Here is a 16,965-nt window from a genome sequence, read left to right as displayed (position 1 = left end):
CACGGTTGTTTTCACGTATTCTCATCGGACTAGCTGAACACTTAATATTACCAATAAACCCAGTTCTTTCTGCATGGTTTTCAGCTTCCCTAGATAACTACAGAGATCTAAATTTTTATTCCTCCAACAGAAGCTCTTAATATAGTTAATTGCTATAATATTCTAATATACCAAACTATATCCTTTTTAATACTATAGTTAATATTCTATTATTATAATTGGCATTATATTCAGTTTACTAACTGGGTATAACTGTTTTTCTAAAAAATCATAGTTGAATTTATTTATCTAAAGGATTATATGTAATTACTGGGCTTTTAATTAATAATATAAAAGCAATATAAAATAATTTTCCTTTCAATGACCAGAGGAGAACAAATCAGGAATATAAAGAGCCTTGAGTGCATATTGTGAAAGATTCAGTTGAAGGAACTAGATTAGAAGACTTATGGGAGACATGATTGCAGTTTTCAAAAGGGATTGAACTTGTTTTGCTTGGCCATAAGGATTAGAACCAGAAGTAATGAGTACAAGTTTTGAAGATATATGTTTGAATTTAGTGTCAGGAAAATTACTGTAGTTATCTATATGTCTAATGGACCATGTTGGATGGTAGGAAGTTTAGTTGTATTAGAGGTCTTCCATTAGAGTAGATGGTCAAGATTTTTAGATTGGTATTATTTGGGTGTATATATGTGAATATTCGATTGCTGAGATTCCTTCTAACTCTAAGAGAAATGGGAATTCAAGACGTCTTGAATACCCCAGCAATAAGTTACCTTTATATTTCCAACTAGTTAATCCAAAATGTTGCTGGAATAAACTACCTCCATTTTTCCAATCTTTTAGATAACTAGAAAATATCAAGGATACAAAGTAATTCCCAAGGAAAAGTTATATAATATCTCATGAGTTCAACTATTCTACTATGCAGCTAGATACCAATTGATGTGAATAATAAATCTTTTGAAGATTTATTTTAAAATTTCCACTGCATCTTTCCATTGGGCTGGAACCATTTCCCATATTTTACATAATTATAGCCATAAATCAGATATCTTTGAATACATGCAAAAGTTTACATGATTCATTATCTGCCCTAATTATAGCCTTGCTCAACAAGAAATTGTGAGAACACAGGTGTCCTTATTACTAACTCTGTTCTTTCCACCCACCCCCATCTATCCCCAGTGACTGCATTATCAGGATTCTGTGTATTGCACAAAAGTGGTGTTTAATGAGGGCAAAGTGTGTGACTGCCTAAATGTTGGGATTCTAGCAGTAGGGAGAAAATTCCTTAAAAAAACAAACAACAACCAAAAAAAAAAAAACCTCATGCTTAAGTTTGCTTGACACTACATTAACCCAGGACAAAGCTCTTCTTTCCACAATGAGAAAGGTTTTTAAATGTAAATATTCCTTATAATAGTAACACAATTAAATTCACAGCAAAGTGCAAATACTGATAAATCCTTTCCTAAGAGAGAGATGGGAAAGTAGAAGGAAGTGTCTTGGAGAAAATGAGAAGAAATTTTGAGGTGAGGATAGGGTAGGTTAAAAAAAGTAGAAGTCACTGAGAAAATTGTATTACTATTCAAGTTTACCTAGGGCTAACCTGACTGCATTATTTATCAATGTTGATTTACAGGGATTACCAACCCCCCAAGATACTCATCACTTGAATTATTTGTTGTGTTATAAAAAAAAAGAAAACAGGGCTTAATCTTTACCTCATTGTATTATTACCATAGCAACCTAAATCTCCAATACCAAGGTCATCTGCCATGAAGAGTACAATATTAGGCCTAGAATTCAGTGATGGGTTTGATCCACTCACTCTCCAAAACAAGCAACAAAATGATATTAAAGACGAATAGCTCCTGAAATAAACAAACAAAAACTGTTAGATTATGAACTGAGTTTTTCCTTCTGCATTAGTTTCAGACAACTTTAAAAAGAATTTTTAAAAGTCAATTATATTGTCCTTTGTCTTCATTTCATTGTTTGCAATTTTTAAAAATGTAAAGCTAAAATAAACCGCACTGTATGCAATGAAAGATGTCCTAACATTAAAGCTTGTGATCTTGAAGTAACCTTGGACTCTTGACTATTCCATTAGAGAATAGTTCTTGCTGTTTCTACCAAGATAGGCAAGGTTAAGGCCTTCTGGAAAAGGACCACACTTGATTTCTGAACTAAGTTTGGAGAAATTCATCACTAGAAAACTGGCTAACTTGGAATGAATAATTTGCCTCTGGCAACCAGTTCTTCAGTTTTATTCATGAAGTAGTTGTAAAGCCTCCTGCCTTCATATCAAACAATATAGAATAGAAAATGTTATATGATGAATCTAAGAGAGCTAACTATAAATAAGCAACCCTAGCATTAAGGATATAACTCTCATTTTTATAAATGAGGAAACACAAGACACAAAGAAATATTTTGAAATGCTTGTTTCCAAATAGTAGCCCCATGATAACTAGTTTATCTCTGTCTTAAATGGGTTTCCTTGAATTCTTCTTGACTGTGCCCTGTGCAGGTGCTAGGGCCATTGCCCTCCAGGCATGCGACATCTAATGACCAGTAGAAGGTATTTCTTCTACTGAAGAGCACCATCCAGGTGCTCTTCTGGCTTATTCTGATGTCTCCAACCACAGTCCTAAAAGCTGAGGTTTTGCCTTTTCAACTTTGGAAAACTTCCTTCACTCCCTCCACTTTGTAACTCATTTATAATAGCTATCATAGTGGATACAGCACTAGTCTTAATATTAGGAAGCCCAGAGTTCAAATCCTACCTTAGACACTTGACTAGGTGTGTGACCCTAGGTAAATCACTTCCCCATTCCCAGGTTCAGTTTCCTCATCTGTAAAATGGAGATAACAATAGTGCTTGAAGGGGAGGTAAGGTGCCTCAGTGGATAGAAAGCCAGGCCTGGAGACAAGGAGGATTAGGGTTCAAATCTGGTCTCTGATTCTTCAGAATCTTCAGAATGTGTGATCTAGGAAAATTACTTAACCCCAATTGCCTAGTCCTAAACAAACTCAGACACTTAGTATTATTTCTAAGACAGAAAGTAAGGGTTAAAAAAAAACAAGGAAAAAGAATACTCCTTACCTAGGAGGTTATTCTGAGGATCAACTGAGATCAGACATGGAAAGCACTTTGGAAACTTTAAAGTAATATATTAATTCTAATTACTATTTTTGTTATAAGTGTTATTAGCTGGATCCCTCTCATTAAATGTCTGTCCTAGTGCCAGTCATTTTTGAGACTGAAACTCTGCCTCCAAACAATATCTGGGTATCTGAGTATCTATTTACTGACTATCAGACATTCCAGACTGATTGTCCTAACTGCTTACTATTTGATGCCATAGTCTCCTGAAAATGCAGTGGAATGTTGAGGCTTTCTCTTTCCTTCCACAATAAGTATCTTCCATAAAGCCCTGCTTCACTGTGCTGATTCTGGCTAAGTTCTAAATTGGGGTAATTTAGTCTTGCTTTTCACAGAACAGGAATATTAAATGATTAATTTTACTATAAGTTGATTACCTTATAAGGAATTTAATTTTCAGAGAATTTTTAAAGAGGTTGTGTAGTATTCTGATGATTTCCAAATGATAAAGAGATTATACCTGTGTGACGATAGTGGATAGTTTATAACAAAAGCCTGTGTATAATAGAATATAATGTTCATTACAATATTATATGATCACCTTGAAGTAAGATATCCTCATATTAATAATATTATATCCTAATACTAATTATATTATCTGAAGGAAGCATTCCAGATATCATCTGTGGCAAAGGTTATTTTGCCACAAGGGAAATGTTTCTGCATGTTTTTAGTGTTTTAACACCACTTATTTTTTCATGGATCTAGAATAGATATCAAAATTAAAACAAGGAAGGAAATTCATTAAAATTACTGACAGCATTTAAGTGGAAAATTCCTCTATTTTAGGGCAGTCATTAAATATTTATTAAGCACCTAATATGTATTGACACTCTGCTGAATGTTCTGGTTACAAAAAGGCCAGAAAATGAGTCCCTGACTTCAAAGACCACCCAGTCTAATGAAGAGATAATAAGCAAACAATTATATACAAAATCTTGTGGACAATTTTGTATAAAGACAATTTTGTACAACAATTATTTACATAACTTATAGAGGGTAAGTTGGAAATAATTAAAGAGTAAAGGCACTAGAATCAAGAGGGATTGGAAAAGTCTTCCTTAAGGAAATTTATTTTGAACTTTAAAAAAAAATAGATATAAATGTGGAGGGAGAGCATTCTAGACATTACAGACCACTGGAAAAAATCTCTGGACCCCAGAAACGGAGGGTCTTATTTGGGGAACTACAAGGAGGGCAGTGTCACTTGGAGTGGGAAACAAAACTTGACTCAGGAAAATCAAACATTAGGCTATTGTAATAAGACCAATTATGAAATGATGAGGGCCTGCACCAGAGAGATAGAAGTATTAGAAGAAAAAAAGGAGACATTTATATAAGACCTTGCAAAAGTGAAACTGACAGGCCCTGGCAATGGATTAGATATGGGAACAGAGAGTATGACACATTGAAAGGAATATTCAAGGTGGTCATAAGAAGAGAAACATAAAAAATTTCTGGCAACATAAAAAATTAGGTTATAATGATTCACACAAATTCAAGTGACAAATTAACTGTTTCTTAGATAAAATGCAGCGTGCATGAACCAATATTGATCAGGTTGGAAAGGAAGATAAGAACCAGGTTTTGGAGGATCTTAAGTATTAGACTAAAGAGTTTGTATTTCATGCTCAAGGCAAAAAAATAACAATGTTTTTGCTCAGAGGAGTTAAATGTTCATAACTGTGTCTTAGGGAAATTATTCTGGCAGCATGTTGAAAGTAGATTTGATAGGGAAGCAGAAAAATTAGAGGTGATTACAATAATCAAAGAGAATAATAAAAAGGGTGGTGGCTATGTGAATGGAGGGAAAGGGACAGATGGGGATGTGATAAGTCACAGAATAGCAAATAGCACTTGGGGTAAAATGACAGAGAGCTGTTAAAAAAAAAAACAACAACTTTTATTTGCAAAATTCAGCCTAAAAATATTTAGTGGATTTGAGATGAAATGTTAAAAAAAAAAACAAACTTAACTCATAGTGTTATCTTTCACATCTATTCATAACTCCAGGGCTACCCTTCCATACCTGATGTGGTTCAGATCTGGTTTTACCAGTTTTGGTTTTTTCCCACTCACTGTATACAAAATGATGGAAGCATGGGGAAAAGGAAAACTACCAGAGTCGAAAGAGAAAAATTCTAGAAATGACTTCCTCAGCTTACATCAACACATTCAAAGTAAAATAAAAAGACTAAGTGTTCATGTAAAAAGGCAACTTCAACAACTAGCATGAAGTCTTAAATAAACCTGCTTCCAGAAATTCCTGATGAAGGGGTCATTTTTCTTCCCTGATTCAGAATATGTAAAGATATCTTTTATGTCTCTTGTTGGGTTACTATATAAGAACAAAAAAAGCCTTTAATTGGAAACTGAATTTCTCTTTTCCTAGGAGGTAAGATTAGATATGGTGTGAATTTCTCAATGAAGGGTGGGGTGTCTTCTCCCATTTCAGTCGCCTTATGGCCATGAATCCAAGGGATTATTATTTTTTTCTAAACCTTCTTAAATCTCGTGTCATATTTCTGTTAATTATCTTCTCTTTATTCTGCACGAAGATTGCTTTGTATATATTTATTTGCATATTGTCTCACTCATTAGACTGTAAGTAACTTGAAGAGACTCCTTTTGTCTTTCTTTTTGCTTCCCTAGCATTTAACAGTTGCTAGTGCATAGCAGGCACTTAATGACATTTTATTGATTGATTGATTCTTTAATGATCTTGAGGGACTAAGTATTAGAAACAGAATACATTCTGTTCAGATCATCTTAATGGTAAAATGTCAAAAGAGCTAAAAGTGGAGTCCATAGCAGAATCTGCCTATAGCTGCAAAAGTTAATACTGATAAGGAAGCAGATTTGAGAAGTAAACCATTTGATCCAGCCCCACAATGACTTAACCCAGAAGCCATGATATGAAGTCTAGCAAGCAAAGAAGCAACTCAATCAATAGGATGCTAAATCTAGAAATTAAATTTTATGGAATTGAATGTATGAGAATCACCACATCAAATTTAGATTCACTCTCTACTGACATGATAGATAGAGTAACAGGGTACCTTGTTAGAGGGTAGGAGAATATTGTGGTTTGGGGGTTTTATGGTTTTGTTTTGTTTGTTTATTTTTCTGTTTGTTTGTTTTTTGGTAATGCTGTCCTTTCCTTTCTCAGTAAATATTACTTTGTAAAATCTAATTGGTTGGTGGATATTAGGGAGTTGTTAACTAAAGACTGACATCCAGGAAAACACACTCAACAGGGGCTTTTATGTGATAATACTAAAGAATATCTCTGCCCCTCAAAATTACCCTTATATACCTAAAGAAAATTAAGCTACCCTCTGGGTACCCAGACCAGGTGGTGGTTGGCCTAACAGCCCCCTATTCTACTACCCAGTGTGCTGTTAAATGTTTAACAACCCATTTTTCCCCTAAATGCATGATGCACCTTTAATTTTAAACTTCATTAACACTTTCTGGTTTAACGAATTAATAAAATAATAAATCAACTCCTGATTTGTAATATTTATCAGTTTCTCAGATATAATGCCAACACTGAATTAGAAATTGATTTTCAGTTAAAGCTGGTGTCAAGGTAGTCTATGTACTGTACCAGGATAAATAAATTACAAAGAAAATATATTCATGTGTAAAAAAAATGAGAAAAACTACTAATTGACTTAAACCACAACCAATTACAATTCAATGTAACCAATGTTAGAATTCAAACTGAGACCAGTATTTATTTATTCTTAGATATAAAAAAAATTTTTAATGTGATTTTCCTCTATGTTATACTATCAAAGTTAACTTAAATTTTTAATTTTACTTCAATCAAATTATTGGAGAAACTTTACAGAAATTGACAAAAATTACAACAATACTATTCAAAAATTAAAGATCTAGAATATTAAAAGAAATGAGGATGCAGAAATGAAGGAAGAAGAGCACTTCCTGAACTCAGACTATAAATTGTACATTGCATTTATTTTTAAACTTTTAAATATATTGATCAGTTAAGCTGATTTTCATTCTCTTTCACATTTTTTGTCTTTGAAATACTATTTGTCCTGTAGCCCTGCTCTCTGAGAGTAGGAAGGGGGAAAAAAAGGAGAAGGAACTCTGGGAAAAATAGTGGTGGCATAAAAAAAGACAAAAATAAAAACATATTTTAAAAGAAAATAGAATATCCATGCAAAAGTCTTTATTTTGTTATTTGGCAAAGCATTTATGATGGGGGAATATAATAATATCATCTTACTCTAAAACAGTCAGAATAGTCTGGAAATTTTGATGCATTTTCAGAAGGACATAAGTATACTCAAATGTATTTCGAGGAGGGAGACATGTTGAAAGCATGGAAGACATTTTAAATGAAGAAGGGATTCGTTATAGGAACTAGGAACACAACTCTGGAGAAGAAAAGTTTTAGAAGAGATGAATGATCAATTTCTTCAAATATTTTAAGATCTGGCATGTGAGAAAAAAGAAATGCTTTTTCTGTGTAACTATAAGTGATGAATATAACTAGAGGGCAAAGTAACTTTGACTCAATACAAAGAAAACTTTGCCAATTATATCTAAGAAATAGTAGAAATAACTGTTTCATGATGTTCCCAAATTTTACAAGTATTCAAACTGAGGCTAAATGGCAATTTTTCAGGGATACAGTAAAATAAATTCTGTTTGGTGGGAGGTTCAACTGGATAAATTATTCTAACTTAACGATTTTGTTATTTAAATTTCTCCAAACCTATACATGAAACCAAAAATGTCTTTTTAAAATCTAATCTTGTTCCTTAGACTTTTTTTAGTTTGACCTGAAGACATTTTTGTTGCCCCATAAGTTAAAAGAAGACAAAACTAAACCTGAGTCATGAGACATTACACTTCATGAAAACCAAAAGAAAAAAAAGATAGATAGCAACATCAGATAAAAATAATAATAATAGGACAGAGCTATACTATGGTGTAATGAAAAGAGAACTGAAGATGAAGCCAGCAACATATACTGACTATATAAACCTAGGAAAGTACCTTTATATTTCACCATTCTTGGCAGAGCTCTAAGATTATAACTGTAGAAAAGTTGCCCATTTATATTGTTAGAGGCAGTATCCTCATCTGGAAATTCCCTATATTAGTTGCAATAATTATCCCTAATTTTTAAGTTGTTCAATCATTTCAGTCATACTTGGCTTTTCATGACTCCTTTTGAGTTTTCTTGGGAAAGATACTGGACTGATTTATCATTTCCTTCTCCAGCTCATTTTGCAGATGAGGAACTGAGGCAAATAGGGTTTAAATGACTTGCCCAGGGTCACCAAGATATTAAATTTCTGAGATCCAATTTGAACTCAGGAAGATGTCTTCTTGACTTGAGACCCATCACTCTATCCATTGAGCCACCTAGCAGCCCCTATTCCTAATATCAATTTATCCTGAGAAAACTTCTATATAAATTATCTAGAAAAATAAAATGAGGTTAACAATGATGGTGGTAGTAGTAATAGGCATTTATATAGTGTTTAAAGGTTCACTAATCATTCCATATTTTATCTCACTTGATCCTCAAAAAACTCTATGATACACCATATTATTATCTCTACTTATAGACAAAGAAACTGAAAATCATAGTAGCTGTGTGAATTGTTCAAAATTATAGGTAATAAGTAGGAAGATCAAAGATGAACTCTATTCCAGCCCTCTCTCCCCTATTCTACATCTATTATTGGGTGCATAAACAAACATGGAAGCATGAATTCCCCTACTTACCAGTCACTGGATGGGAGGTGCATGACTTCCTGTTAGTTTACCTAGGGAAACAAGATCAAATAAGTTCATCTGTAAAGTATGTTGCCGTAATTATTCATCTGACTGAGGTTATTGAGGCCAATGTCTTCATATGGATCTGTTAGCATGGTACTAGAATAGACATCACCTACATACCTGTCTCACCACCTAGCATGATTGCAGATTAATTCTATTGTTTACCAGGTTGAGATCAAATAAGAACATATATAGTAGGCTGACAAAATATTAGCTAAGAAATATATTCTTTAAAATAATACGTATTGGGCAGATAAACTAAAATCCAACTTCCTCAATTTGTAGATGTAAACACTAGGGTCCTGAAAACTGACTTGTCCAGGATTACACATGGTATGTGACAGGCTCTGAACTGGAACTAATTTCATCTTACATCAAATCTCATGTGCTTTGTAAGGTACTATACATAGTGTCTGTCTCTTTAGATTTGTTATAAGAAAAAAAGCTTTCTAACAACTAAAGCTATTCAAATGTTAAATGAACTCCTTGAGACACAGTAGATTCCCTCTAATGTAGAGTCATATTGTGTACATATAAAAGTAGGTAAACATTTAAATGAATACATGCATATATATGATCTTTTATATTTATACATAATTATATAATTAATGTTATTTGAATATTTTAAAATATTTCAAATATATAAGTAAAAAATATATAATTTTATATATATACATCATCATCTTTTCACCTTGATTATGTAAGCTCCTTGAAAGCAAGTAATGTATTTTTCCCCCTATCACTTAGAGTGGCTATCATAGAGTAGCACATAATAAGTCCTTATTGATTAATTATTTTAAAAGAATGTAATGCTAAGTTATTAAAGCTTAAAGCTGCCTGGAGTCTTTTGGAATATTGGCACTAAATATTTCAGAATGCCCTATTTACTCATTTGATCATATAGGTCCTGCCTACTACATATATTGATTATATAACCCTTGCCAAGTCCCTCACTCTCTCATTTCTCCAGGTAATTCTCGAGTATAAGTTACAGGGAAGGTATTAATCTTAGTGGGAAGTGGTGGGTAGTTGCCTGCACTGATAAAATCCCAGATCCAAACCCCTTTTTCTTATCCCTTTCTAAAGGTTATTATTCTTCAACATAATTCCCCTCCCTCCATTGCATTTGTATTTCTTTATAATCTTAAAAGGGAAGCTTACCTAAAAGAAGCAACACATGATAATGATCTTAACAAAACTTTAGGCCAATGCCCCAGTACTGCTGAAACCATAATAGGAAGAGAATGCATTTCTTAACCCATGAAGAATAATATGAATTTATTTTTGAAGGCCTTTCATTAAAGTGGTACATTACTATCTCATTAAACCTTATTGCATCTGAATGAGGAAGTATTTGACAATGTTATTATTTCCACTTTTTTATAGGAAAAAATGAGTAACAGAAGTTAGATGACTTGTTCAAGGTTACCTAACATATTCAGGTACACTCCACCCAGTAATTAAAAATAAGCTATTTTGAAAAGACTGTGATTTATTAATGGTAAATGTTCTCCTATCTTCTTCAAGTTCAGAAAGCTTATTATTTGCTCAAAATAGGGAGAAGCCAAACTTCCAGAATATAGGTTTCAAGACTGTGAGTCTCCTTTTGGTTTTAATCCTTTTTTGTTTGGTTTGTGTGTGTGTGTGTGTGTGTGTGTGTGTGTGTGTGTGTGTGTGTGTGTGTGTGTGTTTGCATTCACGATCAAACATGATATATACTTGGGAGAATCCAGCAGCTCAATTAGGAGGGGTAGCTAGCTTTCTTGCCTTCTTAGTCACTTTTCAGAAACAAAACTAGTTTAAGTCATGAGATACATGATATCAAATAAATATTGGAAATAATTTTGGACACCTTAGATAGTAATTTGCTTGTGTCATTTTGATAAGAAATATTTGTCATGCCTCTATTCTGGTCTTATGCAAAATGTAGACAGAATACTTTGATCATGAGGATGCTATAACAACCCATAAGAGAAAGCTTATAGAATCATTGAAGATAATAGGTAAACGGCATTTATAAATTCTAAGTTATCTTGGATGTCTGGTGAATAATAAAAAGTCAAGATTCTGACCACAAACTTGAAAAATCTCATGGAAAAACATCTAGATTCATACTGTATTTATAAATTACTTAGATGAATTTCTGATTAAATTAGAACTCCATTTGATTTTTCAGGATTTTATTGAGAGCTCTGATACCAGTCTTAAGGGAATTTATGGTGACTGCTTAGATTTTTCCTGGATGATCTTAGGTTACAATTTTCCTAGAAAAATCTACTTAATTTCCAAGATCATGTCTTATCTCAAACTTTACCCATATCTAGAGAAATCAATTGATATTTATTATCTTGTTTATCTATACAATGAAAACTCAAGAAGACCAGGTTGAAATACAATAATCTTTTGGATCCCTAAAATAAAAGACAGTTACAAGTAAGATGTTCCTTCTTTTCTTTTGCTGAAAGACTCCAAAATAAAGTCCATTGATTTTCCATCCTCATTTGCTGTTATAGTCAGAACCTTCTGAAACATCTACTAAAACAGGTAGGAAAACTAGCCCTCATAGCAACAAAATTGTCTTTTAATTCTACATATTTCAAATTTTTACTCAATTTTATTTTATTGCCTAAGTCTTCAAAACATAAGCAAAATAGATAACCACTCTCTCTTAGAAGTGATCAATTTTGTACATATATGCTTTTTAATTCTATCAGTCACCTGCCACCTTCATTTCCTTCCCCCCTTCTTAAGCATCTTTTATATATCTATTCAAGGGAACTTTCATATTTTTATCTTTTTACTCCTGACAGAGATATTTGCCTTAGATTCTATTATTCCAGATCACCAAGCAATGAAATGCATTGATATGAATTAATATTATTAAGAATAACCCAGTGACACCCTGTAATATTATTACCTATATATCAGATTTATTTAAAATAACCACTTTTCAGATATGTCACAAAAGATCCATCATATCAATTATTACATAATGAATTTAGAAATTTAGAGATCCTGGACTCACTTCCTAGGTCAGTCATGAATAGCACTAATCCCTTCATAATGTAACAGAAATACATCATATTTTGTTTTAAAAGTTAGATACAACACCTCTGACTTACCTGCAGCAGTTAGTGTCTCTGACTCCTACATTTGTGAAAGTAGCAAGCACTCCCAATGTTCTTGCAACTCTGATGATCATACTTAGATAGTTATTATTTTTAGTTAACATTTATTAAATCTTAACAGAACACCAGACTACCTTGCAGAACATGGTATTAGGCTGCCTATTAATTACTTTTATTATTAAAAATAGGCTTTAAAGGTAGTTACTGAGCTATTTAGGAAATGAATGACTACTCATCAATACTATCCCCATCACTATCTAAAACAGAACTATAATTAACAGAAATCAATGCAATAGATTTTTTTAAAAATCTCATCACTATACTCAGGAAGAGAACAGTAGAAAAGCATGTCTAATAATACTTTGTATTTTATAGCATCTTTTGATCTCAACATCTTATAAATATTACACAATTTAGCCTCACCACATAGCTCTGAAGTGGCTAAGAATTATGAACCTCATTTATTTGATGAAAGTACTAAGTACTAGGAAGTCCTAAACTTAAGGTCATATGCAGGATGTTCCAGATGTCTTAGTGTAGTTTTAAGACAATAATTTAAAGCTTAAATTAAAACTTAAAACCATACTAATAATTTCTGGCCACCTTGTGTATTAGAATATTGAAGCAAATCTTGAAACCATATACCTAATTAGGCCAGCACTCTCTAGCAGTGGTCTATTTTCCTAATCAACACCCTATGTTCTTTTACTTTGTTCAACTTTCCTCTTTCCTTTGTTCTTTAAGATACTCTGAATTCCAAAAGGAATTCAGGTGCTAAAGAATTCAAGTTTATCTGTTTTATTTCCCTCTCCCAGGATAGGAAATTTAAAAAAAAAAAGTTACATTGTTTACCTTAGTGGCTTCCAGAAAACAAGAATGAACTGCTATTGAAATCAACAATAGCAAGTCAGTGCCAATGTTATAATAATAGTGCCTCTAATGAGCAAAAGACACTTTGCAAAAAGTTTTCAGGTCCTCAACCATTATTGTTCAATAATCTTGAGCCTCTTTTATACTTTTTTATAACCTGATCAAAGGTTCAGGTGACTTCCCTTCTCCCTGGAATTCTCCTCCAATTGGTTTGTCCTTGATGCACAAGATAATTTTCAAAAGCTAATCTAGCACCCTCTCCTATTCATTTCTGAGACCAGCTTATCATCCATCTACAATTGCAATAAAGATATATACACTAAAAGATGAGCTCTGTGCGTTGTCCATCTAACTGCATATTATTATCTGGACAATAAACTTTCTGTCTGATTATCCCTTTGTGAGAATTATTGGAATTGCATGAACCAAACAGACTCCGTTTTATAAAACTGACTCCATGTTATGATTTAAGTTTCACTTGCTCATAAAATCCACCTATTTGTTAATTATGGAAATTGAGTGAGATCCTGTTTCATATCTGGGAAAATCTACTTGTTTTCTTTTTCCCCTCCTAGCTCCTGAAGCTAACTAAGCTGCCAACTATGAAAGTCCCTAATCTTTCTTCTAATTAGAAATCAGGTTATATGATTTATATCCTGTTTATATCTCATTGATAGCCAGTCAGATTGAGATAGGACTTCAGATCCCAGTACAAACCTTGTAGAAAAACTCTATGAGCCCTTAGGCAGATTTTTTTTTTTAATGGAAAAACTTCTTCAAAGGAAGACTGCCCCAGAGATTGGATTCTCTCTCATTTTAACTTTTCTGAGTCAAGGTAAGATGTATCCTAACATATAAAGGTGGCTGGGATGACTGAAAGGGTTCTCAAATTATGCTAAAATATATGAAAATTACAATTGGATCCCAAATTTAGCCTGAAGATAGGATTAAGAGATAAGGAAGCTATCAAAGTGTGTTTCTCTTTTTTTGGTATGTGTTTCTGTTCCTTTGTAAAATGCTCAGAAAAATTTTTGTCTCCTTACATCTGGTGCTGTTTGTAGATTCTACTACCTTGAAACATTTCTAAGGGGTAAATGCAGCCATCCAGAAAAACTGCTAAAAAGCTGTAGCCAAAGAGTTTAGTATGTTAGGGAAGATTAATAAAGTTTCATACTTAAGCAGGTCTTCCAGCTTTCTGTTATATGATGCTAAACTCCTTGTCTGTGTAAATAAAACTATTTCCTCTTTAGAGAGGCAATTAGATTAGATTAGATTGGATTAGCAGGAGATAAGGTTAAAAGGACGAAAAAAAAAATTCGTGCCAGATACCCTCTATCATTTCAACCATGGTTAGGTTGAGCTTACAGAAATAGATACATAATAAAAGAAAGGAAAACATTTTTCCAGCTTTGTAGTGTTAAACTGGGGGAAAAAGACAGAACTATTAAATAGTCAGAAAAATCAAGTCTTTAATCAGGAGAGGGATACGGTACAATATTTAGGCCTACGCCCAACCACATAGAGCCGAGGGCCCTGGCACTCTGGCTACAATATTCCTGGGAGAGATCCATAACTCCCAGGAATACTGTAGTCAATGTGGGTTTTGAAAGAAAAAGACTGTATGCTAGAACTACATCCCCCAGGATGCCACAGGGTTCCCGCCCCCTTACTTCCTGGGATGGGATTACCAATCCCATGCTGGGGAGGGATTCTACCCCCCCCCCCCTCTTTCTGGCGTAGGATTGGTCTATGGATTTGAAGCCCGTCCTGGAGAGTGGAGAGGAGAAAAATAGAGGAGCTTGCCAGAGTGAAGATAATTTTTTTTTTTTAATAAAGACCCTTGTTTATTCAATTTTTCTTCCACCATTCTCCTTCCCCACATCACACCAGAGTGCCAGGGCTTTTGGTTCTGTGTGGTTTGGGGCATGTGACTCTGTGTGGAGACCTAAATATAGAGCACTAAACCTTTCCTGATTAAAGACTTGGTTTTTCTGACTCTTTAATAGTTGTGTTTTTTTTTGCAAGTTAACAGTATAAGTTTTCAGAAAAATAAATTAATTAGAAACTGAATTTGTAGCTGAAATATAATAGCTTTACTGTAGATTTCCAAATCATGGTAACTACTAGCAAATATTAATAGATATCCAAGGTGGGTAGATTAAGTTTAAGCATTTCTCCCGTTTCAGTAGGGGAAAAAAACCATGGTGGTTTGCAGCTAAAATTCATCTGCTGCTTAAGAACTGCCTCTTATTAACCTCTTCTTGACCATCTAAAGACAAAAACTTGTTTAAATCAAAGAGCAACTTAAAAATCAGTTAAATTTAATTGTGGTATAGAAAGGGAGATTTTTTTAAGAAAGAGAGATGTTAAACCTTCATCCTCAGCCAAGTGGAACCACCAATACCACCCCTGCCATCTCCTGGACCCAGATCCTGTTCTGGGTAATGGGGATATATTTGTAATGACTAGAGGAGAAGAGGTGATCAGGAATTATGGGTATATTTTGGGAAGCCTTAAGTTGAATTTTTAAAGTGTCATATGATGAAATTAATTGTTTAGGTAATTCAAAAGAAGTTAACAAAAAATATTAGAAAGAAATTAGATATTTGTAAGTTCTTAGAAAACAAAAAAGGTAAAGGTATTGCAGTTAATTGGGGTCATTTACAATTTTGTAATAAATATTTTTGAATGAATTTGAATAAATATTACTCCTTAGATAGTCTGGCATATGATTTTAAAATATAGCATTTTGCCCCTAAAAAACCATTCTAATGACATATCCCAATCTTTTGAAACCTCTTGAACTGAAAAGTAAAAGGATGAGAATGACAGGCCATTGCTAGGAGTCTTTCCCTCTCTTTTTCCCCAGGGTTGAAACTGAAAAGCCTCTGGGAAATGTGAGAAAATGCTGTGTGATCTTAAATAATTAACTTTACCTCTGATTGCTTTGGTCTCCTAATTTATAGAGATGATAGGATTAGCACCCACCTCCCAGAGCTGTTATGAGTATCATGTGAAGTGATATGATTGTGAATTGCTTAACACAGTACCTGATATATCACAAGCACTATGTAAATATTGATCATTATCATTGTTATTATTTCTTTAATTGAATATAATGGCTCCATAATGAATAACTCCATATAAGGTTTGAGATATGATTAGTATAAAATGACAAAATTATTTAGACATGTGTTTTGCTAAACTAATATCAACTGACTGGTTTTGTGGTTCCAAAATCACCAGCCTAGTTATTTGCTCTGTAATTCAAAGCCCTCCACAGTTTACTTTGACTAACTTTCAAGTCCTATCCCATTCTATTTCCCTTCATGAATTCTTTATTTTAGTCAAATCTGACTATCATCTATTCTCTCTAGTATTATCTATACCTGAGCAAGAACTCCATTTGCATCTTCAAGAAGTGATTTACCTAGAAACATTCAATGAGTGGAAACATACTACTTTCTGAGGATGGTAGACTATTCTAATTTTGATAAGTGATGGAAAATTCTTTACATCAAGACTAAAGCTGTCTTCCATTGTTCCCTGGCATGCTTTCTCTGGGGCAAATAGAAATGTAAAATTCTTTTTCCATTGTGATAGAGGCTTCAAACTCTAGAACTGGAGTCACAGTCTGGGAAATTGCTGGAGTCTCAGCCACGGTTGGGAGGTGGGGGCTCCAGGAGATGTTCTGGAATCTTGGGAGTGGGAGAGCAAGAGTTTTCTGTCAGAATGGCAGTTAGCTCTCTCTTAATCCTGAGACAGCCTAAGGAAAGGCCTGGTCAAGACTTTACTCCTGAGGAAAGACTTACATCTTTCTCCTGGTGATTGGACACCCTTCTCCCCCACCAATTCCCAACTGAAGTGGCCAGTTTGAGAAGACATCAAGCAGCTGACAAGATCACCTGAGAGCTCCTGGTGCTCTGGATCTGGACGGTGCCTAGGGGGAATCAAGACCAGGGCCAT

The 16,965-nt window shown here is 33.7% G+C and overlaps 1 protein-coding gene across 1 annotated transcript in view; it reads right to left on the bottom strand.

Annotated features, from left to right (window-relative positions):
• LOC100010038 (arylsulfatase H) overlaps positions 1-16,965 on the bottom strand; it is a 58,589-nt gene extending 41,624 nt beyond the window's left edge. The window contains exons 1-3 of the mRNA XM_056808521.1: positions 16,812-16,965; positions 16,389-16,429; positions 1,731-1,900 (exon numbers count right to left, since the gene is read on the bottom strand). Of these exons, the coding sequence (XP_056664499.1) occupies positions 1,731-1,900; positions 16,389-16,429; positions 16,812-16,965 (365 nt within the window). The remainder of the gene's footprint in view (positions 1-1,730; positions 1,901-16,388; positions 16,430-16,811) is intronic.

This window comes from Monodelphis domestica, chromosome 8 (genome assembly GCF_027887165.1).
Source record: "Monodelphis domestica isolate mMonDom1 chromosome 8, mMonDom1.pri, whole genome shotgun sequence".
Lineage (NCBI taxonomy): Eukaryota > Metazoa > Chordata > Mammalia > Didelphimorphia > Didelphidae > Monodelphis > Monodelphis domestica.
This window is presented reverse-complemented; position numbering and strand designations above follow the sequence as displayed.